The sequence below is a fragment of the Gallinula chloropus genome, assembly GCF_964237585.1.
Source record: "Gallinula chloropus genome assembly, chromosome: 3".
Lineage (NCBI taxonomy): Eukaryota > Metazoa > Chordata > Aves > Gruiformes > Rallidae > Gallinula > Gallinula chloropus.
In genome coordinates, this window is record NC_140087.1 from 113132607 (window position 1) to 113158125 (window position 25519).

Here is a 25519-nt window from a genome sequence, read left to right on the forward strand (position 1 = left end):
CCTCTTTTCCCCACTCCTCACAAGCATCTGCTCATGGTAAAAAGCACTGAGGGGGCAGCTGTCAGAACCACTACTGGTACCATCAAATGCCTTGAAGAGATATGGATGGGAACCATGTGTACAAATGGAAAGGAAAATCAACAAAGATTTTAACAGCAAGGATTTCTATAGACAAATCACCAGTGTAAAGCAGCTATAAATTTATTTGTTACTGAACTTGCAATTCCAATGGAGTTATTGCCAATTTGCAGGGATTTACATAAATGCAGATTAGTAGTCCCTGCTCTTGAAAGCCCCAGTCTACAATATTTATAAGGGGAGAATATTTATTGCCCAATATAGCACAAACTGCCATCACTGCAAATCCAGTCATTTTAGATGTTTTTACTTTTAGCTGCTGTCAAAATACTTTAAGGGGAGTAAAAAAAAACCTGAACAGATAAAGGGTTTTTTCATACAACAGAGTTACAGTAACAGGTCAGGGCAATAACTGGGGCTTAATATGCACAGCAGTCTGTAATCAACAGTATTCTGGGCTCATGTACTGCGACTGAAATACTGTTCAATTAAAATATTTTATTTTATAGATAAAGAGCTACCAGGCTCGTTACAAAGGCACCCAGTGCTCACTTGTGCGTTTTAAGGATTTCCCAGTACATCAAACCCAAACCGTCTGTTCTTTCACCCGGCAACTGTGTCCAAAAAATGGAAACCACAAGTAACTGCAATGCCAGCCTCCAGGATTTTAAGTTTACTCCACATATTTGAGTGCCACATCAACCCCCAGACACCTCGGGGCACCTGAATCACTCATGCATGCCAGCAAATCCCAAGTTGCCGTCATCTGAACTGAGAAGCACGTCTTAAAAGCGGTTACTCTCAACTGTGCTTAATTTTCAACAGTGTTTATATTGATGCAGAAATCTTTTAAACAACAGCTGTAAACGGTGAGCATAAAAGACACAAAACTACACTACACTGAATATTAGCCATATTTGCAAAACATTTCTAAGCATTTCATGGCAAGAATATGTCAAATGGACAACGTGCACTGAGAATCAGAACACAGTGTGGCCACTTTATGTGGTGTACACATAAGTTTTGATAATCAAAGGACTCCTGCCACCTTCTCTGCTCTTCTCCGTAATACACAACTTTTCATCATCTTTCCATTTTTAATTTGAAGATAGGAATCTACTTTTTCTACCCGCAGCTGAAGTAAAACAATTCAGAACAACTGACTGTGCAGAGGTGTAACCATGAGCTGTATTAGGAGGTAAATGTTCACCACTTACACACACTGCAGATACAGGATTTCAAGAACATGAACTAGGACTCTTTAATCATCCACATAGCTAAAACCATGAAAATTACTTCTAAACACGCATCTGGCTGCCTTTCACTTTCAAACACTTCCCTGTTAATGCTTTTTTCATCAAATCAAGATTTTAAATACCCACAATTTCCTTCTTATAAAGGCAGCTAGCAGTGGAATGAGAACAATTTGTACCAACTAAATATCTGCCCTAGGATATCAATGATAAAGAACAACTTCTATCCTGATTTCACAGAATCACAGAGCACTAGGTTGGAAAAGAGCTTTGAGATCATCATGTCCAACCATACCTGTCCTCTACTAAACCATATATATCCCTAAGCACCTCATCTACCCATCTTTTGAATACAACCAGGGTCTGGGACTCAACCACCTCCCTGGGCAGCCTGTTCCAATGCCTGATAACCACTTTGGTGAAGAGCTTTTTCCTAACATCTAATCTGAACCTGCCCTGGTGCAATGTGAGTCCATTCTCCTTCATCCTATCACCTGTCGCTTGGGCAAAGAGACCAATGCCCACCTGTCTACAACCTCCTTTCAGGTAGTTGTAGGCAGTGATAAGGTCTCCCCTCAGCCTCCTCTTCTCTAAGCTAAACATCCCCAGCTCCCTCAGTTGCTCCTCATAAGGTTTGCTCTCCAGCCCCTTCACCAGGCCTGGTTGCCCTTCTCTAAACACACTCCAGGGCCTTGATGTCTTTCACCAATGCCGAGTACAGGAGCACAATCACTTCCCTGGACCTGCTGGTCACACTGTTTCTGATATGAGCCAGGACGCCATTGGCCTTCCTGGCCACACTGCTGGCTCATACTCAGCCTGCAGTCAACCAACACCCCCAGCTCCCTCTCTGCCTGAGAGCTCTCCAGCCAGTCTCCCCCAAGCCTGTAGCGCTGCATGGGGTTGTTATGTCCCATGTGCAGCACTCTACACTTGGCTTTGTTAAACTTCATCCCATTGGTCTCAGTCCATCAATCCAGCCTGGCCAGATCCCTCTGAAGAGCCTCTCTATCCTCAGGAAGATCAACTCTTCCTCCCAGTTTAGTGTCATCTGCAAATTTACTGAGGGAACATTCAATCCCTTCATCCAGGTCATTGATAAAGATATCGAACAGGACTGGACCCAGGACTGAGCCCTGGGGAACACCAGTTGGGACCGGCCTCCAGCTGGATTTAGCTCCATTTTCCACAACTCTTTGGGCCTGGCCATTCAGACAGTTTTTTACCCAGGAGAGGCTGCGCCTGTCCAGGCCAGTGGCAGCCAGGTTCTCAATCAGAATGCTGTGAGAAACAGTGTCAAAGGTTTTGCTCAAGTCCAAGTACACTACATCCACAGCCTTTCTTTCCCTCATCCACTAACTGACAGAAGGTGATCAGTTTAGTTTGGCAGGACCTGCCTTTTGTAAACCCATGTTGACTGGGCCTGATCACTCGGTTATTGTGTGTGCACTGTATGATAGCACTCAAGATGACCCAGTTCTATGATCTTCCCCAGCACTGAGGTCAGAGGCCTGGAATTTCCTAGATCCTCCCTCTGACCCTTCTTCTAAATGGATGTAACATCGGCCAGCCTCCAGTGTAGTGGAACTTCCCCAGTCAGCCAGGATTGCTGGTAGATTTCCTACACAAACTGTCATGAAGTTAAACTTGGTGTGTCTTAAAATAAAACGCATATTTGAGATGCTACACATCCAAAAAAAGAAGTTCCCTGGAGTCTGGGGGTTTAGGCTCAGATACAGGATGCCACTGATGCAACTGCTTAATTCTGAATGCAAAACAACAAACACATAATGCTCATTTAAGAAGTCACAGACCATAGCTGCTCACACAAGCAATGACAGCTTTTGTGGCTTACAAACTGTCAAGGACTTTGAATTCTTCTGCAGTAGAATATTGTGAAACATAAGATATAATTAAGAGAGCACGAGCATTAGATAACCCTCTGCAAAAATAATTCCCAGACTTATGGATGAATGTACAATGTAAACCAGAGCAGCAAAATGTTTCTGGTTAGAAACAATGATATACACCAAAACATATAGGAAAGGGGTAGGTCAAAAATATAAACAGCTTACTCAAATGGAATGGAGACTACAACACAAAATTAAAACACTTCTTAGCAGTTTTGGAAGAGATATTTCAATTGAAAAGGATTTATTTAAATGCCAAGAGTGGTGGGGATTGAAGGAGAAGAAATTTATGCGTTGCTAAATCATCCCAAGGTTGTGGTTTCTAGCACCTTTATTTGAAAGAAGGTTTTGGGTTCTGTGCACTGTTCCATGGGTTGTTCCCCAGTGTTTTCAGCCATGTCTGCAGCAGCCTGACCATCTGCGGGAGCGGTAGCTGGCATTCAGCTGTGGTGCTTCATCCACTTCTCTAGCAGTTGCTTTCTGTCTGCTTTGGGACCTCAACAGGACCATAAAGAATAAAGACAGCTACATGAATAGCAGAAGGGAAATACACAGCCAACAGTGGGTTTATAGAGAACTTTGAGGAACTGGAAAATATGCCAGCAATTACCATGAGTTTAATTTTAGTAATAATCCAAAGTTTCAGAATTAAGTGTGTATGTTGCAGTATTTACATGATAATCTCCTGCAACAAAACCAAACACAGACTTTTTTTTTTTTAATGAGCAGCCATAAATCAAATCTGAAATCCAGGGGTGCACAGCAGGACCACACAAAAGTCATTTTTGTGGCAATGATTCTCACTGCCTCTTCGCAGAGCTGCCAAAGCTCCCAGCTCCAGCTTGAGGAGCCTAAATGACAAGTTCCTCACTCAAGGAAATTTAATCTGCCTTTGGCGTCTGACCAGCCACCATGGAAGAAGATGCAACTCCCCTATGTTAATGAATGGAAAGCAGCCCACGCAGATGTCAGAAGGATTTAAATGGAGCGTGTAAAAAACACAATGATGTTCTCACACTTGGGAGAAAACTGCAGAAACTGACACCATGGCTGATGCTCAGGCCTTAAAAGGAAACACACAGGTTTCTCTAACATGCAGGGGCAAGGGATTTCAAATAAAACATGTCAAATAACATTTGAATGATCATCTTAATGTCACGTCAGTTAAGCTTTCACCTGTTTGCACATCTAAGGGATTGGTGTTCTTCGTGCTGTATTGCGTTTACAGTCCCTACGCCAGGGGAGCAGCATCAGCCAAAGAGCAAACAATTACAAGGACGTTACGGAGAAACACATGTGAAAGCTCTGTTTGATCCTCTCTAGCTCTGGAATCATGAATTTGGCTGGAAAGCACCTTAATATATTTGCTTGGGTTGTGAAAATAGGGAATCTCAGAAGGATTCAGCCAGGTGCATGTAACAGAGCTTATGAGAGGTTTTTCAAGAACATTTCAGTGTTTCCCTATATATATATCTATCTATATACACACACACAGAGCCGTGCACAAAGTCTTTAGCCTGATACAGCTATAAAACTCAGACATAGGATTTTATAATATACATTCTTTATACAAATTTTGCAGAGCTGAGAAGCTTGCCTGCTGTTCTCTAACACTGCTCCACCTTTAGGAGAAAGGTAGGTTCATTTCCTTCTAAAGAAATCCCACTGACAGCCTGATAAACCTGAATCAACCTGATTAACTGCTTTTGTTTTGCCCAAGTGACAACTGGGCCTGAAGCCTGTAAATAAAAATTCCCAGCTCAAAACTCTGGCAGGACAGCACATACTGCTCTGCTCATAGGACAATTAACAGCATCTCTCTGGGCACACAAGACACAAAGTCTGAAATCCTGACTTTGCCCACTGCAAACCTACGGGCCTTTGGGATTAAATGATATTGCAAGGGTTATAACATCCACAAATGTACTTCAGTAGTTAAATCTAAAGGTAAGATGTAAAGGTACATAAACACAAACCCCCCTATTTTTTATATGGCTGTAAAGTAATGGCTATTGGAAGGGAGTTAAGATTGAGATGTACCATTTATAATAATTGAGTAGTGAATTTTTCACTGCATTTTTAAAGGTAGAAGCCAGGATTTTCTAACACTTATAGTTAAATTTTCTTTTCATTTTCTCCACAGCGAATGAAAAACTAACAAATTTAATTGGGTCTCCTGGTACACACCTACTCATACAGAATCTCTTAGGCATATCCTTATGCAGATGAAAGTACGGATTTAAATACTTTTAACACTTCGGATATGGTTGGTCTGTCTGATCCAATCCAATGCTGGCAGAGAGGTTGCAGTGAGCCCTGCGCTGGGTCTACAGTTCCCAGTGGGAATTTTTCAGTCAGCTTCAGGGGCTGAAGCAAGAACTGGACCAGCAGAAAACAAACCTCCTTCAGAAAGAACAGGGGGAAACAAAGGAACTGTGCAGAAGAGGAACATGACACATGGTGTCAAATGGGTTCAGAAGAAAGGCTATGAAACACAACTGAATAACAACAACCCTGATGAGACAAGATCTTGTGTTTCAGACAAGAAAAATAAACAATTCAAAACCAAGACAACCACAAATTATTTGTTTTGTACAGATAAACAGCTCTGCGGATTCGATCACTTGTGAATAATATACAAGGAGGAAGCAAACAACACATTCAAAAGGCACCAGAAAGGACATTTCAAATCTGTCAGAGATTTCTCTACCATTGGTCACAGTTAGTTGGTTTGGTTTTCGTTTTTAAGAGAAGTTTGTAGAATAAAACATTTTACAGAAGCTGAACAAATAGCAACAGAGACCATGAAAACAGCTAATGTCTGTCAAAAAAAAACCCCAACAAACCACTGCAAACACACTTCTACCATTTTTATGAGTCAAGATTGTCAAGAGAACGTGATACCTGAAACAAACATTTTAAGGTGATTTTACAAATTTATTTTGTCTTTGTTATAATTTTTCAGAAACTCAAGACAAAATGACAATCCAAGATTTACCAATCAACAACCTCATGAAAAAATTCTTCATGTAATCCCTTCTAATGTATCCCTGATTGAGGAAAAAGAACTTGTAAAGATATTAGTGCTAGTCCTGAGTAGATTCCCAATGAAGACTTCTTCAACCCAAGCAGTTCATTCTGGCAAACATCTTCCTCATTCATAAACACCACTGTCACTGTTCACAAGCACAAGTGTTGAGCCATTTCAGACCTATCATGACAAGCTCCTGCCTCTTTAAGAAAAGGCTGTGCTAACATATAAAAAGATCTAAAACTGAAAGACAAAAGGCAGTACTTAAGTATGTGTTACTACATATTTATTTATTCCTGTGGGAGTTTTTAAATCCATTGAGAATAACCAATGATTGTTTTCAAAAATGGAAATCAGGACAATGATCAAAACTTTTCATCATGCTCATAATAGGAAATAAGGAGCAAGAGTTACGACTTAATGTATTTTTTGCTTTACTGTTTTCTAGATGTTCATAGAATGGTTTGGGTTGGAAAGGTTCTCAAAGATCATCAAGTTCCCAACCCCTGTCATAGGCAGGGACACCTTCCACTAGACCGGGATGCTCAAAGCCCCATCCAGCCTGGCCTTGAACACTGCTAGGGATCCAGGGGCAGCCACAGCTTCTCTGGGCAACCTGTGTCAGGGTCTCACCACCCTTGCAGAGAAGAATGTCTTCATTATATCTGATCTAAATATGCCCTCTTTTAGTTTAAAGCCATTATTGAACACAATGGGTCAAAGTAATTTCTACTACAGCTTCAATGATCCACAGGAATTACTACTGCAACAGAAATGAGGCCATGTGTTAACTAGAATTTGAAATAATTAAAAAAAAAATATTATTATTTCAGAGATAAGTAGGTACAAATACTTAATATCAAGGCAAATGCATCTTAGCTCTGGTACATCTGGCAGCAACTGCCAGTAAGGAAAAAGTACCTTATATACTGGGGCTGCAGCTTTAGACACTTTAACTGCATTACTTGTACATGATGCACATGGAAACACTGCATTGCTTTCATAGTTAGGCTCTTCAGTATCCTCCTCAAACATCATATGAAAAGAAACAGATACTTTTTAAAATGGTAAAATCAGGCAAAATATTGTAGAACACAACTTTTCCATAACTCCAGCCAATTCAAGCCTCTGCATGCTGCAAGAGAGGGATCACTTCCCCTCCTGATTACGCTGCTCACAGCCAGGCAGGAAGGATCCATGCTGAAAATGATGCCTTATTAACAGGGAGAGGACAACGAGAGAAGACTGTAGACTGAGAAATTTCAGTAAGTCACTTCAGTAAGTCACATCTGCCACCCAGATTTAGTGGAGGGGAACACTGTCAAGCACAGTTGGATGTTCAACCATCCTGTCACTACTCTGACTCCTCAAACTTAACAAGCTCAAATGTGCCAAGCCTCCATCAGAGGTACTTCTGGAGCACTGGGAAACTCAACAAAAGTCGCATATTTCAAGCCTAGATCTGACATACAGGCTCCTATTTGCATGAGGACATTTTTATTTTTAATGATTTTTTCTTCTTTTCAAAAGACAATGGAAGCTGTGGGTTGACCCAGTAAACAAAACTCAACAACTGTCATCGTATTATAAAGCATTCGACACAAACAAGAGGTCCATAAGCAGCAAAAATAATGAAAAGCAGTGTCTTAAGATTTGAATTTTCTAATATGGGATAGAACACACTTACACCTCTCCTTCAGGGAGTATTCTACCAGCATGTATGTCTTCTATGCAAACTCTCTTCTTTTTTTGGGGGTATCATTTAAAGTCCCCTGCTTCTCAGAAATATCTGGGCAAAACGGACTAATGTATTCCAAGCTTTATTTGGGCTAAAAGTAAAAATCAGACAAGGATATATAAATCAGTGTTATCCCCTAAGAATAATTTTCTGAAATCAAACTATTTAGCTCAGTGAAATGAAGGGGAGAGCCCTCAAAGAACCTTGGTATGAGTCAAGACAGTACATCCCATCAATAAGTACTCAAGCACTTGACTCAGATTTCATTAGCCCCACTTTAAGAGAAATAATAAACAGACAAATAATCTATGTATGACAATTAAAGCATTACTAACCACTAAGATCTCCATGAGTTAACAATACCTTAGGTTCATTGCCATCTGAGAAAACACATGGTTGGCTGAAAATAAGTCTGATCTTGTAATTAATCCATTAATATTCATGCTAGAGATAAAGAAGTGGCTAGAAAAGTTGTAAACAGTGGCTTTGGAAGCATCAGAAATATGGGGCTGGGCTTTTCTTTACGTGCTTTTACTCCTGTTCATCTGGGAATTTAAAAACCACGGTCGTGTATAATACATACCCCATGCCAGCACATGAGTCAAATGTGCTCTGCTGTGTTTGTGTCTCACTGAAAGAGAAAGCTGTGCTCTTACTACCTCATCTGCTGATAAGGCCACCTGTCACAGGGGAAGGGGAAAACATGTTATCTCATTCTGTGTAGACCCTTCTACCTGGATTGCTATGCTACACAAACTGTTCTCAATGATTGCTGTGCATCACCTATACCAGCTACTGGAGAGTAAGAAAACTCCTTTCCCACTAATGATTATTTTATTCAGGGGGGAAAAAAAATAAATCAAAGCAATATAAAATAAAAAAGCTCCACATCAGAATCTGAGAATTCAGGGTCAAATGCGAAGGAGTTGGCAGCTTCATCTGGAACTGCAGTGTAAACAAAAGCAGAAGCCCAAGGGAGAGGCATTCTCAGTGAATGACTACCACCTGGTGTGACTGGTGGGGTACCACCTCCTTCCAGAGACATCTCAAGACTGAGTGTGTGAACGCACATGCATGTGCTGAGTGCTGTGGACTGACACCATAATTTAACCACAGAACGTTCTGCATTGAGTCCAGCTGAAGGAACTCTCACCTCCCTTGACTGTCATTCCCACCCCCCTACCATGGCTCACCAGCCCCTGCATTATACTGGGGCCAGGCTGTGAGCCCCACCAGGGAAGTGTTCCAGCTTTAAAAAGATCTCAGAAATAAGTGTATATATTTACTTATTTCACAGCATGATCTCTCAAACTATTGTTCTGGCATAACCAAGGGGTACAGTGGCACAGTGTGGTGGGAATAAGAATACCTTCTGCCAATGTTGTTGACAAACATTTTGGATTGTGAAATAAAGGCTTAAAGAAGATCTCTAAGTGCTCCAAGCACTAAACTCCTAGATTTCCAGGGCCTGATGAGTGTACAGTTTCTAACTACCACACCAGTTTAGACTTTGCAACATCTGCTTTACACCTTATTTGATGATTCTAAAAGCTACTTGAAGGCAAGAGCTCTATGAATAGCCCAGTCTGACCACCCAGTCTCCTTACAGCCTGCTCAAAACCAAACAGATGTTCAGTTACTAATACGGTAACTGAATAAAACAAAGAATGGTTGAGGCTTTCCAGGAAGACTCTGAATACGTGAGGTTGATCACGTAAGGTCATAACACAGCCAGGTGGAATACAGGGAAAGATGTTCCTGAAGATTTTAGGAACACCAGCTCTCTTTCCCTGAGCCAGTCTGGACCAGATCAGCATGTAAGTAATGCTTTCAAAGCATCAGGTGGTTGCTTTAGGTCCTATGCTGTGATTGTGCAGGAGAGGCCATGGAAAAAGAGCATTCTCTTCCTCTCTCTGTGAAAGGGCCATGGATTCACTGCATCCTCTCCTTGCTAACTCACAGCTGGGCAGATGTTGAATGTGAGTACTCTGCTTAATCTCCTGAACTAGCTTTAATTTCAGGCACTGTGAACACCACAGGACAGGTAATACTGCTTCTAACCTAGTAAGAGGAATCTTTTAAAATAAATAAAACCTTTTAAAATCAATAAATAGAGTATCTGTGTATACACAGATACTCTATTATATATCCTGCTCTGCTATTCGGATACAAACATTTACCTCCATAGGACAGAATTTCAGATGCAAAACAGCAAACTGAGACTTTTTTGCCTCAGCTGGATATGACTCAAGGGTACCAGTTAGACTAGATGCCACCCTGAGCTGCGCAACCCTCCACGTGCCTTGTCCAGAGAGCCAAAACTCCAACCAAACAAGATAATTAAGTTCCTTGCTGCAATCAGGTGTGTTAAATAACACCACCTTCATTTTTGAGTACCTAAATTTCCCTTCTTCTCTGACTCCATTGATTCAGCTGAAGATGGACAGTAGCAGCACTGCTCTATTTGGGAAGGTATGACCAAAATAAGCAAAGGCAATAAAACCCATACAAGTAGTTCTGTCTTACATTAGTGGAGATAATTAAAGATAAATATATAAAGCACAGTGTTAATATGCTGGAAAGAGTACATCCACACAGAAAACAACTTTTCAGCCTGAGCTTCATGCATCAAAACTATGTGGTTCAGGATTAAACAAAATAAAGGGCAAGTTAGTGTGTAAGCACAAGTCTGTGTAGCTTATTTCAACATTACACTCTATGACTTGCTCATTAATTCAAGCCACCAAAAGTTAAATGAATGATTCTTTTAATAAAGACCTGAAGTACTTAAATGTGATTAGCATTTTTCCTTAATGTCCTTTGGGTAGTTACTGCTGTATGATATATGTCCTGGTGCAAGAATTTCACACTGGTGGTAAGAGCGGAGCTGCCCACAGAGTTGGTCAATGATTTAAACATTCCAGCAGGAGAAGTATTTGTGGTCTCACTCTGTGCAGCTGAGTTTTTATCCTTAATTTATTTACTCAGCATTAGTTGATTGTAACTGAATGCTGGCTTAAAGACTTGGGTGATAGATTATATAAATTTTGCAAACGTGTACGAAGATTTGTGGTTTGGTACACAATTTGTGAGGAAGATTGGGTATCTACTGAAAAGCAACCCAGTGGAAAGGCTGGGAACAAAAACCCCAGCAGTCCACTCCTTATATTCCCTGCTCTAACTGGACTTCCTTTATTTCACTCCTCCCAATCCAAGTTAAAGGCATTTTTATGATCCTCAGCAACCAAAATAACAAATTAATCACTGTCACAAGAATGGTCTTAAACAACTACTATTTTTTGTGGTAAGAATACTGAGAGAAACAGTGCTTACCTATGCATTCAGATGTCAGCACATGGTATAGCTGGTTCTGATGGCATTAAGCTTTCCAAAAAAACCACTACATATTTTTCTAATCTTTTAAACAGCTCCCTCTTCTGGCATATTCTTTCCATACTATGTTTAAGTACCATACTTCATTCCTTACCAAGTCTTAATTCTTTTTTTCTGTTCCTAACACTAAACAAAACTAGTTTCAGTGCTATGGCACTTACTGTGCATTATGCCTGTGAAGGCAAGGAGAAGGTACCTTAAAGAATGGCTAATGGCCTTGAAAGAATGGCTAATTATAATCAACATTTATCTAAGATTCTTCAAGTACTTATCTTTACTACCTTTTCAGTGTGTCCCAAAAATCAATCCAGATCAGAATCCACACCTGGAAAAGGAGCCTGTCTCTGGGTCACATTCGCAGGATCACTGAAGTTGGAAGAGATCATTTGAGAGCACCTAGCTCATGCCCTGCTCTCACAGGTTCAGCCAGAGCAGGCTGCCCAGGTCTGCAACCACTCAAGTTTTGCTTATCTCCACAGCTGGAGACTTCATACCAACTCAGGACAGCCCAACCTCTCTGTAGGCAGAAGTGCTCATGGCAGTGCCCATCCCTAGCTACTCATTACGCAAAGTACCTAGGAATTTATGCTTCTTACTTCGCCATCTTAATTGGGTGTTTAATACTAGGCTGGATGAAATTGAGTTTTAGAGTTCCTTTCTGGACTAGGTAACATGGACCCAGCCTGACCCTGAAAACCGAAAACCACAACAAACCAAAAACACAGGACAGCTCTCATAACCAGGCTGGTAACAACAAAACCACACAGGTAGATGATGACGTGAGGCTGGACAGACATTTTTTTCTACTGCTGATGCTCTGGAACTATTCAGTCAAAAATTCTCAACCCAAACCAACCAAAATCCACAAAACCAGAAAGAGGAAAAAAAGCAGCTTTTACAACCAAATGCATTCAGGTAGAACAAGTTCTTTGCTTTGCAACTGTTGTGGTTGGAGCTCATTCAGTGACTGTAAGCACAAAGCATATCGAGCAGAACACGACCCAGACCCCAGCAGTGCCCTTGTCCAGGAGATAAAAAGACATCTTTCCTCTTATGCTGTCCATCTGTTGCCAGCAGCGTTCTCCTGTCCTCTAGCTGTGTTTCAAATACAAATGGTGAACTGTGCCCGGAGGGACTGACACAGGCTGTTGACTGAAAAAGTAGTGCCTGAAAGGATGGAAGTACCTTCCTTGAGTAATTCAGCAGTCTCAATTCCAAAACCAGGTTTTGCTTCACATAAACAGTTCTTTTTTTTTTTTTTTAAAACCAGTTGTATCACACATTCCATAGCAAGATTCACACACAGGACTCTGGATTACATTCTGGCCAAGGCTGCCAGAAGCTACATACCGCAATCTAATTCACTGATACTGTGAGTCCTTATTAGATCCAGTGCAGTTCTTGTAGACAAATGGTTACAGCACATAGATTACGTACCTACAAGCACACCGAATCACATACGTTTTGTATAAATCAAAGCACATTCTGAAACCAACTGAAAGAGAATCAGAGTAAATAAGCTTTATATGCTTCATAAAATGAGAAAATAAATTCTTTTATTATTAAGCAAACTCCTTGGTCTCAGTAGTGCCAGTAGACCTCTGAAGAACTGTTCATTCTAGTGATTGCTGAGCAGAGGGAATGATTAACAACTTCAAAAAACCCAAAACTGTTTTAGTGGGAGCCAAACAAACAAAATACAAAGGATAATATAAAAATACTAAGCTTGAGGGCAATGCAATTAATTTTAGTGCAAAGAATGATTATATAGTGATTCTTAATATAATCTTTATGCAAATGTTGAGGTTGATGACTGTTAAATATCAAAACAGCAGGGGAAGACAAAGCCAGATAATGTACTGAAAGCTTTTGAGTCATTACACTACAGTCAAAAATAGAACTTCAGAGACTTTAAAGCTAACAAGTCTCTCTTCAAGGGAGAACACATTAAAGACTTGTCATAATCCAGGCAAACTGTTTGCACTATGTTCACTGCAGAATAATAGTTAAGGAGTCTTCAAGTGACAACAGTCTTCTTGATGTAAGTACAGGTAATTACTCCTAGGAAAAGATCTTGATTAACCTGATCTCCTTCTATGACAAGATGGCCCACTTAGTGGATGAGAGAAAGGATATGGATATTGTCTACCTAGACTTTACTATAGCCTTTGAGACCATTTCCCACAGCATTGTCCTGGAGCAACTGGTTGCTCATGGTTTTGACAGGCGAATGCTTCACTGAGTAAAAAAGTGGCTGGAAGGCCTGGCCCAAAGAGTCGTGTTGAATGGACTTAAATTGACATGGTTGCCAGTCACAAGCAGTGTTCCCCAGGGTTCAGTACTGGAACCAGTTCTCTTTAATATCTTTGTCAATGATCTAGATGAGGAAATCAAGTGCACTCTTAGTACCTTTGCAGACAACAAGTTGGGCAGGAGTGTTGATCTGTTGAAGGGTAGGAAGGCTGTGCAGAGGAATCCAGACAGGCTGGATTGATGGGTTGAGGCCCAACTGTATGAGGTTCAACAAGGCTGAGTGTCAGGTCCTGCACTTGGGTCACAGCAACCTCAAGCAATGCTACAGGTTTGGGGAAGAGTGACTGGAAAGCTGACTGGCTGAAAAGGACCTGAGGGTATTGAAGCCAGCAGTGTGCCCAGGTGGTCAGGAAGGCCAACTGCATCCTGGCCTGTATCAGGAATAGTGTGGCCAGCAGGACCACGAAAGTGATTGTCCCCCTGTACTCAGCTCTGGTGTGGTTGCACTTCAAATGCTGTGTTCAGTTTTGGGCCCCCACTAGAAGGGCAGTGAGGTGCCAGAGCATGTCTAAAGCACAGCAAGGAAGCTGGAGAAAAGACAAAAGGCCTTGAGTTGTGCCAGAGGAAGTTTAGATTATTAGTAAAAGTTTCTTCATGAAAGGGTTGTCAATCATTGGAACAGGCTGCCCAGGGAAGTGGTGGACTACCATCCCTGGAGGTATTTAAAAGAGGTGTAGATACAGTGCTTATGGGCATGGTTTAGTGGTTGGACTTGGCAATGCTAGGTTAATGGTTGGACTTGATGATCTTAAAGGTCTTTTCTGGGCAAAAAAAATTTATGATTCTCGGACCAGAATCGAGACCCATCTTTCTGTTGTACAGAAAGTCTTAAGCAGCTCTTGATTCAGAGGATTAGCTCAGGAGTTTAGAAGTGTCTGGTTGAGTCCACATAGGCTTTAAATACCACCAAGTCACTGCAAGAGTGGATAAAACAATAAGATGATCCAATAACTCAGCAGCAATCCAACTGCAAGCAGGTAGCTCAAGAAATTTGGCAAGTGTGAGGAGTACTCTGCAGACATGCCAAACAAACTCTGACATGATTTCTGTATATTAACAAATGAAGCCAGCGTAGCATGCTTTACCACAAAAAATGTTTTTTACAATTGATAATGTAAAATGTGAGTTAAAGACTAAAAATAACAAAACCACCTAGTTTACAGCAACAAAAATGAGGAAGCCTGAAACGAAGGTACTGCAACACACTCCTGCGATGAAAGGCAAGAAAAGCCTGAACAGCAAAACTACAGGAGCTAAACAACACGGGGGTTTTGAAGTTTGCATGGCATTTATTTACAAAGCTAAATGCTTCATAAATACACAGACACAAATAGATATTCTTAAAACAGTAAAAAAATATTCCATTACACTTTGTGGATCCTGGTTTCCAACGAACCCAAGCAATGTTAAATATTGTCGTAGTAGATTTTATACTTCACTGCTAATTTTACACTAAACAAACACTGCAAAAGAGAAAATAGACCATTATGACACAAGAGGAAAAAAAGTAATTCCTATCCTTTCCATAACGCCTACATTTCCAGAAAACCATGGGCCTGATCCTTCAGCTGTTTGCATTTAATTTTACTCTGAGTAAATCTCATTTGATATTAATAGAAAATAATTCATATTAAGCAAACAAGTAAACACATATATTCTGAACTGAGGAAAAAAATGGGCCTTCTGCACAGTAATTACTTCAGTAAGCACATTATTACTCCTATACAGAGGTTTTACTTATGCAAAAAGTGTTACAGAACAAAAAAGTATACATTGAACATTTCAGCTAATAAGGTACAACTGTATTCAAATGACAAGTTTACACAGACTGTCTATCAAAATATTATGTTAGTTAAGCGAGATTGAACTCTGCTGCACATTCTGTATTCCAACTACTTCAAGCTCAGAGAGCTATTAGCCACTCTCAGGAAGCAGAATCCTGCCTCATTTTAAAGTCAATGGGAATTCTGCCACCGGTTTCAGAGTAGAAGAATGTTTTGTAGTCAGCTTCCTCCCCTTCCCCCCCTTTTTCTTAAAAAATAAGTCAGAGCAGAGAGAATTACAAAGAAATTTTACCAAAAAGAAAAAAAAAAAAAACCCCAAACCAAAACAAAAAAAAAGCATATATACAAGATTTATTCCCAAATCTCTTACAAGAACCAGATTCTAGCAGTAGATGAGGATTTGATCTTTCTTTTCTATAATGACCCCTCCAACCCCATTTTGTTTGATTCCATATAAACAAAAATCACATGCATGAGATCCATTAAGACTGGAAGAGTAAGTACTATTTAACATATAGAACCACCACATCCCATGTGGTAGGAGTAGCCATGCTTGGGTCACACGGAACTCTTGGCTGTGCAAACTCTCCCTTTTGAGCGAGAGTTGCCCTTGTTTGCATATTTCTTTCCTTGACCTGTACCAAGCTATCCTTTTGCCTCTCTATTTCATTCCATAAAGAACCTTAGCTAGGGATACATGCCTTTCAAGTGTGAAAATTGCTGGACTCAAAAGGCCTCTACATTTCATACTCGGGAAGTTACAAAAGCCTGAGGAGAATGCCATCGAATCCTAACTGTTTAGGTACATGAACACATTGCCAGATGACCCAAATGTCCGGATCTCTCCTAAAGCTGCTTTTTGTGTTGGAAGACAGAATTTTCCTTGAAGGCTAAAAGTGAAGCATATACCAGTAGGAAAAAAAACACTTATGAGAAGCAAAACTGCCTTATGTTATGCCAGGTCCCAGGCAGCTTCCTGCCAGCCACCGCAAGAGGCTTGGGTAACTTGATTCACTGCTGAATTTGGGTATCTAAAGTGCAGATAGCATTATTGTGGCTGCTGTGTTTTCTAATTGCTTTCTCAGAGAGAACTTTCAGTTTGTTACTGACATAATTCCAAAATAAGAGCAAACCCACAAATCAGCTGCTTGCAAAAGCTTGTAGGCCATAACAGAAGCACTCTGAATATTTCATGATGTCTATTTCTAGATACCTGTCTAGTTAATATAAGATGTTAAGGAGTCTCCACAGAGCTGTTCTGAAGGAAATAAGTTCCATGTAGCCCTGCCACCACATTTTCTTGCATCAAAAGTTTCCTGTGATCAATACAGAGCCCATAAAGTCTGTGTGATTCAGTGTATTTTGAGCAGAATAACTTACACACCTTGCAGAAACACCTTTGCCTCAGATGCTAGTGTTTAACTTTTTTTTTTAATTCCCCTAGAAATCTTTCTACCCACGTTAGCTTTACAGATTTATGCTAGTTACAGGCTCTAATACCAACCCAAATACAACCTGAAGACAGATGAAAACTTCAGAATTTGCAGGAAAAAGAGAACACTTCACCTAACTGTTCATGTAAGCCTTCCAGAAATGCTTTAACTGCAAGAAAGTCGCAACTGAAAAACATCAAATCAGCTTTGTACCTCTGGAAAACTGGTTGATTATTTGGATCCATACAGAGAGTCTTTTACTAAAATGTTACACTATACACTATCTGAATTAACAAGTCATTCCCATGAAACAGTAGCAAGATGTGATCGTGGGATGATTATTTCTTGGGCTGAGTTAAAGGAAGAATGTAAACTTCACTGTCACTGGGTTAAAAGTCACAGTAGTATTCAGCTCCAGGAGGCAAGGATACAAAATCATTGTGCTCAAAGAAACGGACGTAAAATATTACACAAAAAAAAACCCCTGAAAAATGGAAACTTTCACCTCTAAGGATGGACCAAGCCACACACTGTGTCACAGACAGTAACAGTATACTTAAACAGACACAGTAAGCCACAAATCTCGATTATCAGAAGAATCATTATTCACACCATTAACTTTGGGGAAGTGACAGTGCTAATCAAAATATTCAAATAAACTATAGGAAGTATCAGAAGTCTGCAAACTCTAAGGAAGTAAGAGAGTCAACAGTATCTGTAGTGAGCTCAGGCTCTATTTTTGTTAATGACAGAACTCCTACAGTTCACTGGCAGACTTCATTGAGTTTAGGACTTCTCCATTAACATATGCTAAATGAAAAATTAGAACTTTCATTTTAAGACAATCAGACTTCTAGCTAACTCAGTACTATATGACACTCAGATAAGTTCAAGCAGCTTATAAAAAAAAAATCATTTGCAAAAATTAAAGTTACATTTACATAAAAAAGCCCACTTTAAAAACTACTGTATCCAGAATTTTCCCTCAAAATTGTAACTTTCATCTTCCAGTTGGCACACAGCTGACACTGCACTACCACTTCAATATGCAAGAAATAAATTGCAAGAGAGCAATGGGGAAAAAAAAACAACCAACCAACAACCTGCAATGCTCTCAGTAAGCTACCACCATGAGGTAAATGAGTAACACATCCTGAATCCTCAGTTTTACCTTATGGCACTGTTACAAGTACTGGTAACAGTAGTAATCAAATATAACCAATTTCACCACTGCAACACTATTGTTTTGTTTTGTCACGTGCATGAGCCAAATTCTACCATTTATCTAGTGAGATTTTTGAAATTGAACATACCCTTTTTAACCATCACATTTCTAGTCTCAAACAAAGACAGACCCTTACCAGGAATAATCATGAATAAGAGCCTGGGTAGGTTTTTACTTTCATCTTTTGAGAGGTCTTTCCAAGGACCGCACTTTAAGACATGGGTAGCAGCTCCACAACAGTAGATAAATTCTTCATGTAATGGGACTGGCTCTTCTGATGTCGACCTCATGTTTGCTGTTAGACAGAATAAGATACTGTTAGAACAGAGCAGTAAATACTTACATTTCTAGCTCCTTGCTAGTAACCTACCCATAGGGAGTAACTGCAAAAAAAGCCAAAACCTACCCTCCCCAAGCAGCTATCTCCAGTAAACACAAACCCCAATAAATATTTGTTTTGTTTGAATAGTTTATAAATGTTGATACATGTCAGTACAACATGAGGGAAAGCATCTTTCAGTTTTTGTCACAGAAAGACGTGGTGATAAATTAGACAACTAATGAATTCAAACTTAAAAGCAAATAGTTCTATATATTTTTATTCACACCATCCCCTGAAGAGACAGCTGACACCTATTTGAAGACAAATAAAAGTACCAAACACAACTACTGCACAAATGTCTTTTCAAGCTCTGCATGCCTTAATTATGGGTGCACAGCATCACTTAAAAAAAGCCACCAAAAAAAGCCTCCATAGAAAACAACCAGAAGAAAACCCAGAAGAAAATACCAGGGGTCCCAAGGAACATGCTAATGACTAGACTGCCTTCCAGCACTAGGTGGGCTCCTCATTTTAAGTGTAGTATAACTTCTAGCAATTTTCAAAGCATTATAGGAGGAATATTTCATCAGTATTTATGCTCACCTTTGTGAGTTCTTCTTATATGATTTCGTTATCTGAATGCATTAATGGGAAATATAACCAATATGCCACCAAATAAACAACGCATGTTCATCAGCTCATGCATTTATCATTCAAGAAGTCATGTCCTAATAGGCTATCAATTCAGAATTGGCTGAAGCTCATATCTTTCCTTCAGTAAAAATGCCACTCAATCAAGTGACTACTTTTGAAATAAAATGTCATCAAGATAACTACAGCATACACAAGCATCTGCCAAAATAAACATTTACCATTTGCAACTACAGGTGCAGTTACTAAATGAAGTCCTGGCTTGAGCATGAGCCTATATGTGCATCACCAATAAGATTCAGCAAAAAAACCCCCAACAAACACTGCCCCCCACCCCCCCAGTAAAACTGGAGGTTGTTGCACACCACCATCTTTAAAACATCAAAAGCTTCTAGTTAAGGATAACATTAGGCCTTTTTGGTTTTGCTTAATGAAAGAGAGACATCCATTTCTGAATACAAGGATCCAAATTTTATTTCCTAACATTTGTGAAGTTTTAGGATGTAAACTAAAGCCTAAGATCTACAAAGTTGGCAGGACCACGATGAGGTGGGGGGCACCACCTTCACGGTCACTGGAAAATCCTCAGTGCAACACAACTTGAAAAGAACAAACCCGAATGAAGCTGTCACTTGAAGTCAAAACAACAGGCAAAGGAGAAGAGACAGATAATGCTTTATCCTGAACTAACAAGACATGCCTTGAAAAAAAAAAGTCTAGTATAATACAAACAGAAAATTCTTCTGGAAGGAAAGAAGTGTTTCAACTACAACACAGTTTTCCAGATTAAGAGGTTTTTCCCCATCTCCCTACTTCACCCCCAAAACCAGATCATTTCATGCCAGTGGAGACATCTTTATCACCTCATTATTTGCTATGTTATCATCTTTCATTTACAGTGACTGGAACATCAGTAACCCGAGAGAATATTGCCAAACTATAATAAGGTATATTCTGCAAAGCATTATCCCTGTCTTCAGTTCTTCATTATTCAAAGCTGAAAGAAATAAAGAGCAGCTCTGACAGAGAAACCCAGTTACATCAATAACTAAATTATACATTTAGCTTCTCATCCTTTTTCTGAGGTGTTTACAATTAAAAAAACAGAAATTACAAGTCCTTACCTAAGAAAGTAGGTTTTATGTAAAGCTTCCTATCATGAACAAATGAAATTAGTTGTAAAGTTTCATTTTGAATAGATTTTTCTGAACAAAATGGAAATTCCACTGACAACTCTTCACTCACAAGTAGCATTTGCAAAAGAAGGTCATAAATTAAACAATGAAGAAAGCAAGCTCAGCAACACATTTTGGATTGAAGTGACAGGCTTTTGGGCTGCAGTGGTAGACTTCTCAGTTCACACAGACTTTGGCAGTGGCTTCAGTCCCTTTTAACTTTTCTTACCTTTGAATTTGTGATATGCATAATGTTGCAGTATCTGAAAGCAAGACTGCACTCTAAAGAAGAAAAGGTTTTCTGAAAGCTGTCCCTCTGAGACAATACCAAAATGTTTCCTAGTACTCGTTCTATGTAATATCTGAGGGATTTTTATTTATTTATTGCTGGGGTTTTAATTTGTAACTTTATAGCCCTTGGTAACAGAAATGGACTGAAGAGAAAAAACAGAAAAGACAGTGGATATACTCCCAAGATACTACTCTGACCTGGTTTAGGATGAAATCAGTAATACCTGGATACATCTCTGGATCTCCTTCCCTCTTCATAAATGAACCTTCAACAAACACAATTTCCATTGTGAGCATCTACCTTCAGCATGAATTGCCTGCATTTCCCTTAGAAATACCTTAAGATGGCCTATCAATTTCCAAACAAATGGGCAGAGATCTCAAGAGATGAGACTCCTACCAGCTCAGTCAGGCAGTGGAGAGGGCACAGTTTGTGCTGCAGCCCTACAACAGGCACCCCTTCTTTCTTAAGGAGAAGATAGTACCATAACCCTGTCCAGCAGGACTTCCATGTGTGTCATCAGAGGAGTGCAACAGAGTGAAAGACATGCGACCATATAGAAAATCAGGAATTCACTACTTCCCATGCCATATTCTGCTCCTTTGCTCCAACTCCTGCTCATAAACTCTCTACACAGATGGGTAAAAATACTATAAGAAAGGCAGCTTCTGCCAACAGTACTTAAACTGGTAAGAAAACTTCATCTATAACACATAAATATGGACTTTGTCTTACAGAGTAGGACTTTAGCACTAGATTAGCACACCCGTAACGTAGGTGTCTACCTGAAAGGAAACTCCTGCTACAGGATACAAGGATCTAGGTGTCAACAGATGGACTGATTAGTGTACAGCCATGGGACCAACCACCAGGTTTCTACGTCAGGTTGAAGACAAATCATCCCGTAGTTAGCCAAGCCTATAATGAGAACACAGACGTACACTTCCACTTACAAACCAACATACGTATTTAGGTGTCTTACTGCTGATCTGGACTCCACTTATTGCTTCTGCTGTATAACTAAGTCATTTCATATTCATCTTTATGCAAATGACTGCAAAATAAAATCCTGACAGTAAACCTAAGTTTCCTTTGCATACGTTGTGCTTAATTATTTATGCAACTGTCCTGATAGCATATTAACTGCTTCATCCTACCCTAATACTTGGACTTGACATTTTATTTGTGAATAAAATATTTGTGATCTGCATCCAAAACAAGTGTTTAATCAAAGAGTTGTTACAAACTCAATCTACTATCACATAATTTAACTAGAGTAAGTCGATTGATATTTAGCCTACAAACTGTCCAATCACAAGACAGGACAAACAAGTTGTCGTACTTGATCTGAAGAATGACAATGAAGCAAGAGATGCAGTAGTACACAAGAGCAAAGGTAAGTTGCATAAAACAGTGGTGGAACCAAAGTAGAGGAGAAAGAACCACTGAAACAGATTTGTTGTATGAGATCCCACAAAGCCGTAAGAAATACATCCCAGGATACTCACGGCCAGGGTTACCACAAGCCCACTCTCTATCCTTTTTGACATGTCAGAACGACTGAGAGAAATGCCTGAAAACTACAAAAATGAAATCACCGGACACATGTTCAAGGCAGAGTGTGCAGGGAGCTATAAACCAGTCAGCCTCATCTCAGTTCAAAGAAAATCCCTCTCCAAAGCTGTACCCAAGCACATAAAAGCAACTGGGAACACACTCTGCATGGACTTGGCACATCATGCTCAAATAACCTCACAGCTTCTACAATGAGATGAATGGCTCAATTGATGAGGGTAGAACACTAGATGTTGCTTAGTTTAACTTGAGCAAGGCTTTCTACACTGTTTCACATAGTACTCTAATAGCTAAGCTGGTGAGATATGAAGAGGACTGTAAGATGCTCCTGAGGAAAAAATAAGGACAAAAAGAAAAAATGCTAACAAAACCCAAAACACAACATAACCCCCCCATCAATTTATAACTGTTGTTCTTCAGGGACCAATACTGTTCACAGCCTTCATTAAATACCTGGACAGTACGTGCTCTCAGCAGGTTTGTGCATAATACCAGATCGAAAGGGGGAAGACACACCAACTGAAATGCAGGAGGGCAGGGATGTTATCCAAGTAGACCTTAATAAGCTGGAAAAACAGGAACCACATGAAATCTTGGGCAAATGGAAAGCCCTGCATCTAAAGTTCACTAACCCAATTCAACAACACAGGTTGGGGGCTCAAAAGTTAGGAAGTAGCTTTGCAAAAAAGACACTAGTGAATAACAAGTTTAAAATGAGTCAGTAGAGTGCCCTTACTTCTGTGAGGGCCAAGAGTATACAAGGCTGCATTAGCAGTAGCCAGCAAGTTGAGGGATGTGATTATCTTCTTTCGCTTGGTATTGGGGAGACTGCATCTGGAAAAAGGTGCCCAGTTTTGGACTCCTCAGCACATGCAAAGCATCAACACACCGAAAAAAAGTCAATTAGATGACATAGAAGCTAAAGCATGTGATGTACGTCCAAAGGACAACAACCAGTAGTGAAAAGTTGCAATGTAGGAAATTCCAATAATACAAGCGTTTACACACACGGAGGATTATTAAATAATGGAAGAAGCTCCCCAGAGAGGCTGTGGAATCTCTAACCTTGGCAATATTCAATGTTTGACTGGACAGTGCTTTCAGAAACCTCATCTACTTCGCCTTGTTTGAGAAAGGGGCTGGACTGTGGCTTAGGAATGGCTCTACAGATGTTGGATGCATGTAAATTATTGTGACTGAACTAGATACACCTGAAAGTGTCAAAAAAAGTTGGTTGAGGCAATTGCAAGGCTGTTACTTATCAAAGAACCATGGTAAATCAGGGGAGCTCTTGATTACCCAGGGGAGCTGGGGAGGGGGGCAGGGGGAATACCAAGAAAAAAATTTATCTAAAATCATATCCATTTTCAATGAAGAAATGTAAGGAGGAACACTCAAAGCATAGGCTGACCTTGCTCAGTTAAGTACTCAGAAAAATTAAGGGAGCTTGTATTTGTCTAATCACATAAAGCCAAAAGATGTTAATCCAGAATAGGAAATGAATTTCCTAATGGCAAATCATGCTCAAGGAATGTGTTTGTCTTCAATGATAAAATACCTGGCTACAAGAAAAAAGACATAGATGTAATGCACAATGCCTTCTTAAGACTTTTGGCACCATGCCCCACTGCATTCTCCTTTCCAGGCTAAGGAAACACAGGCTGAATAAACTGACTCACATAGTTTGAAAACTAACTGAACAAGCTTAAAAGATAGGCAACTACTGGCTGTCAGCTGAATGCCAAACAAGTTAAATAATCCTATGACAATACTGGGGCCTAAAAAACTCAACATTTTCATCAGAAACCTGGATGATAAGACAAAATATACAAACAGTTCTAAAGCATCTGGGATGGTGGATACAGCCAAAACAGAGCTTCAATTCAGAGGGTTTTTTCCTTAAGAACCACTCCAACAAATCCTTTATGATGCACAACACTGTAAAGCACAACATTACACTTTGGAAGTGGCTCAGCAGTAATTGGCTGAGTAGCAGCCCTGATGGAGAAGAGATGCTTGTCATGATGGATGCCAACAATGCACTCTGAACACAGGAAGGCAAACTATGTATCAGACAAATTCAAGAAGTATGGCCCAGCAATTTGAGAGAAGTTACTCTTCCCTACTATGCAACAGTAGCAAGGGTACTCAATACCTGTGATGCTGAGCCTAGTTCACCCCACCAGGTCAAGAAAGGCATACGAAAACAGGAGGGTCAAGTAGATGACTATCCACAGGGTGAACAGCCTAGAGCACATCACATCTAAGGAAGAGCTTCAGGCACTCTGCTTTTTCAGTCTGCCAAGAAGATAAGCTGTAATCAAATAGAAGCTTAGAGCTATTTGAGAGAGGCCTGAAAAGATAGCATAGACAAAATTGCTTCCTGTTTTACCATCTCTCATTGCAAAGGAAACAGCCACAACTTATGTCCTGTGACTTTTAAGACATTCTGAAAAAATATTTGCTAGGAAGGCAACAGAAGATTGCTGGGAAGGCAGTGGAACTTCTTTTGTTGAAGGTTTTTAACAGTCAGCTGGACAAAACAGTAACTCTGGTCTGAACAAAATGGACTAAGTTTTCTCCAGTCTTCTATAAATCAACAATTTACAATTCTTAGGGCTTAAAACAACAGAAAAAAAAGTTGAAGGGTGACGTGCAGCATGGGCTCCAGCCAATTTTTCTAGTACCTTAGCAAATTCAGAGGGCTTCATGAATACAGTAGATGACAATAACTAAGTATATAGGTCAGAGAAATGGAATCTAAACTAGATCAGCCCCCTGAAAACACAAGACACTGAAGTGAATATATTCCATGGACTAGCTGTACCAGCTTAAATAAAGAAGAAACACTGACCTAACTGGTGAGCTTATGTGATTTAATTCAATATCACAACGCAAGAGAGTAACTGGAAATACAGAAAACAAGATTCCTTCAGCTGCCTGCTACACTTAGGATCTAACAATTTCTGAAGAGAATCATCCAGACCTGACGTAAGCTCCTTGATTTGCAGACTGGAACTAACATGCTCATGGCTAAGACTTAGAAACAGACAGACTGACTGACCTAGAAGAAAACCTGCAAAGATGAACAAGGGGAGGAGAAGAACACAGGATGCCTAGATCTCATCAAGGATTTCTTTGGACAAACTACAGACAAACAGTGGATGCCAGATTTTCTACAGAGAAACAGCAAACATAGGCTAAAGACTTTGGAAGTTGTTGTGACATTGGTCACAAATCCAATTCTGCATACAAAAAGCAGCATCATCAGCCAGTACATAAACCAAAATATTTCTTCATTGTATTTTACACTACAATTCTCTGTCAAAATCTTATGATGGCAAAG

The 25519-nt window shown here is 40.0% G+C and overlaps 1 protein-coding gene across 1 annotated transcript in view; it reads right to left on the minus strand.

The window, feature by feature from the left end:
- The window catches only part of LDAH (lipid droplet associated hydrolase), a gene marked incomplete at its 3' end in the record, with an annotated part of 119415 nt that overhangs the window by 86500 nt on the left and 7396 nt on the right, over window positions 1-25519 (minus strand). Inside the window, exon 2 of the mRNA XM_084262025.1 lies at window positions 18295-18453. Coding sequence (XP_084118151.1) covers window positions 18295-18453 — 159 coding nt within the window. The remainder of the gene's footprint in view (window positions 1-18294; window positions 18454-25519) is intronic.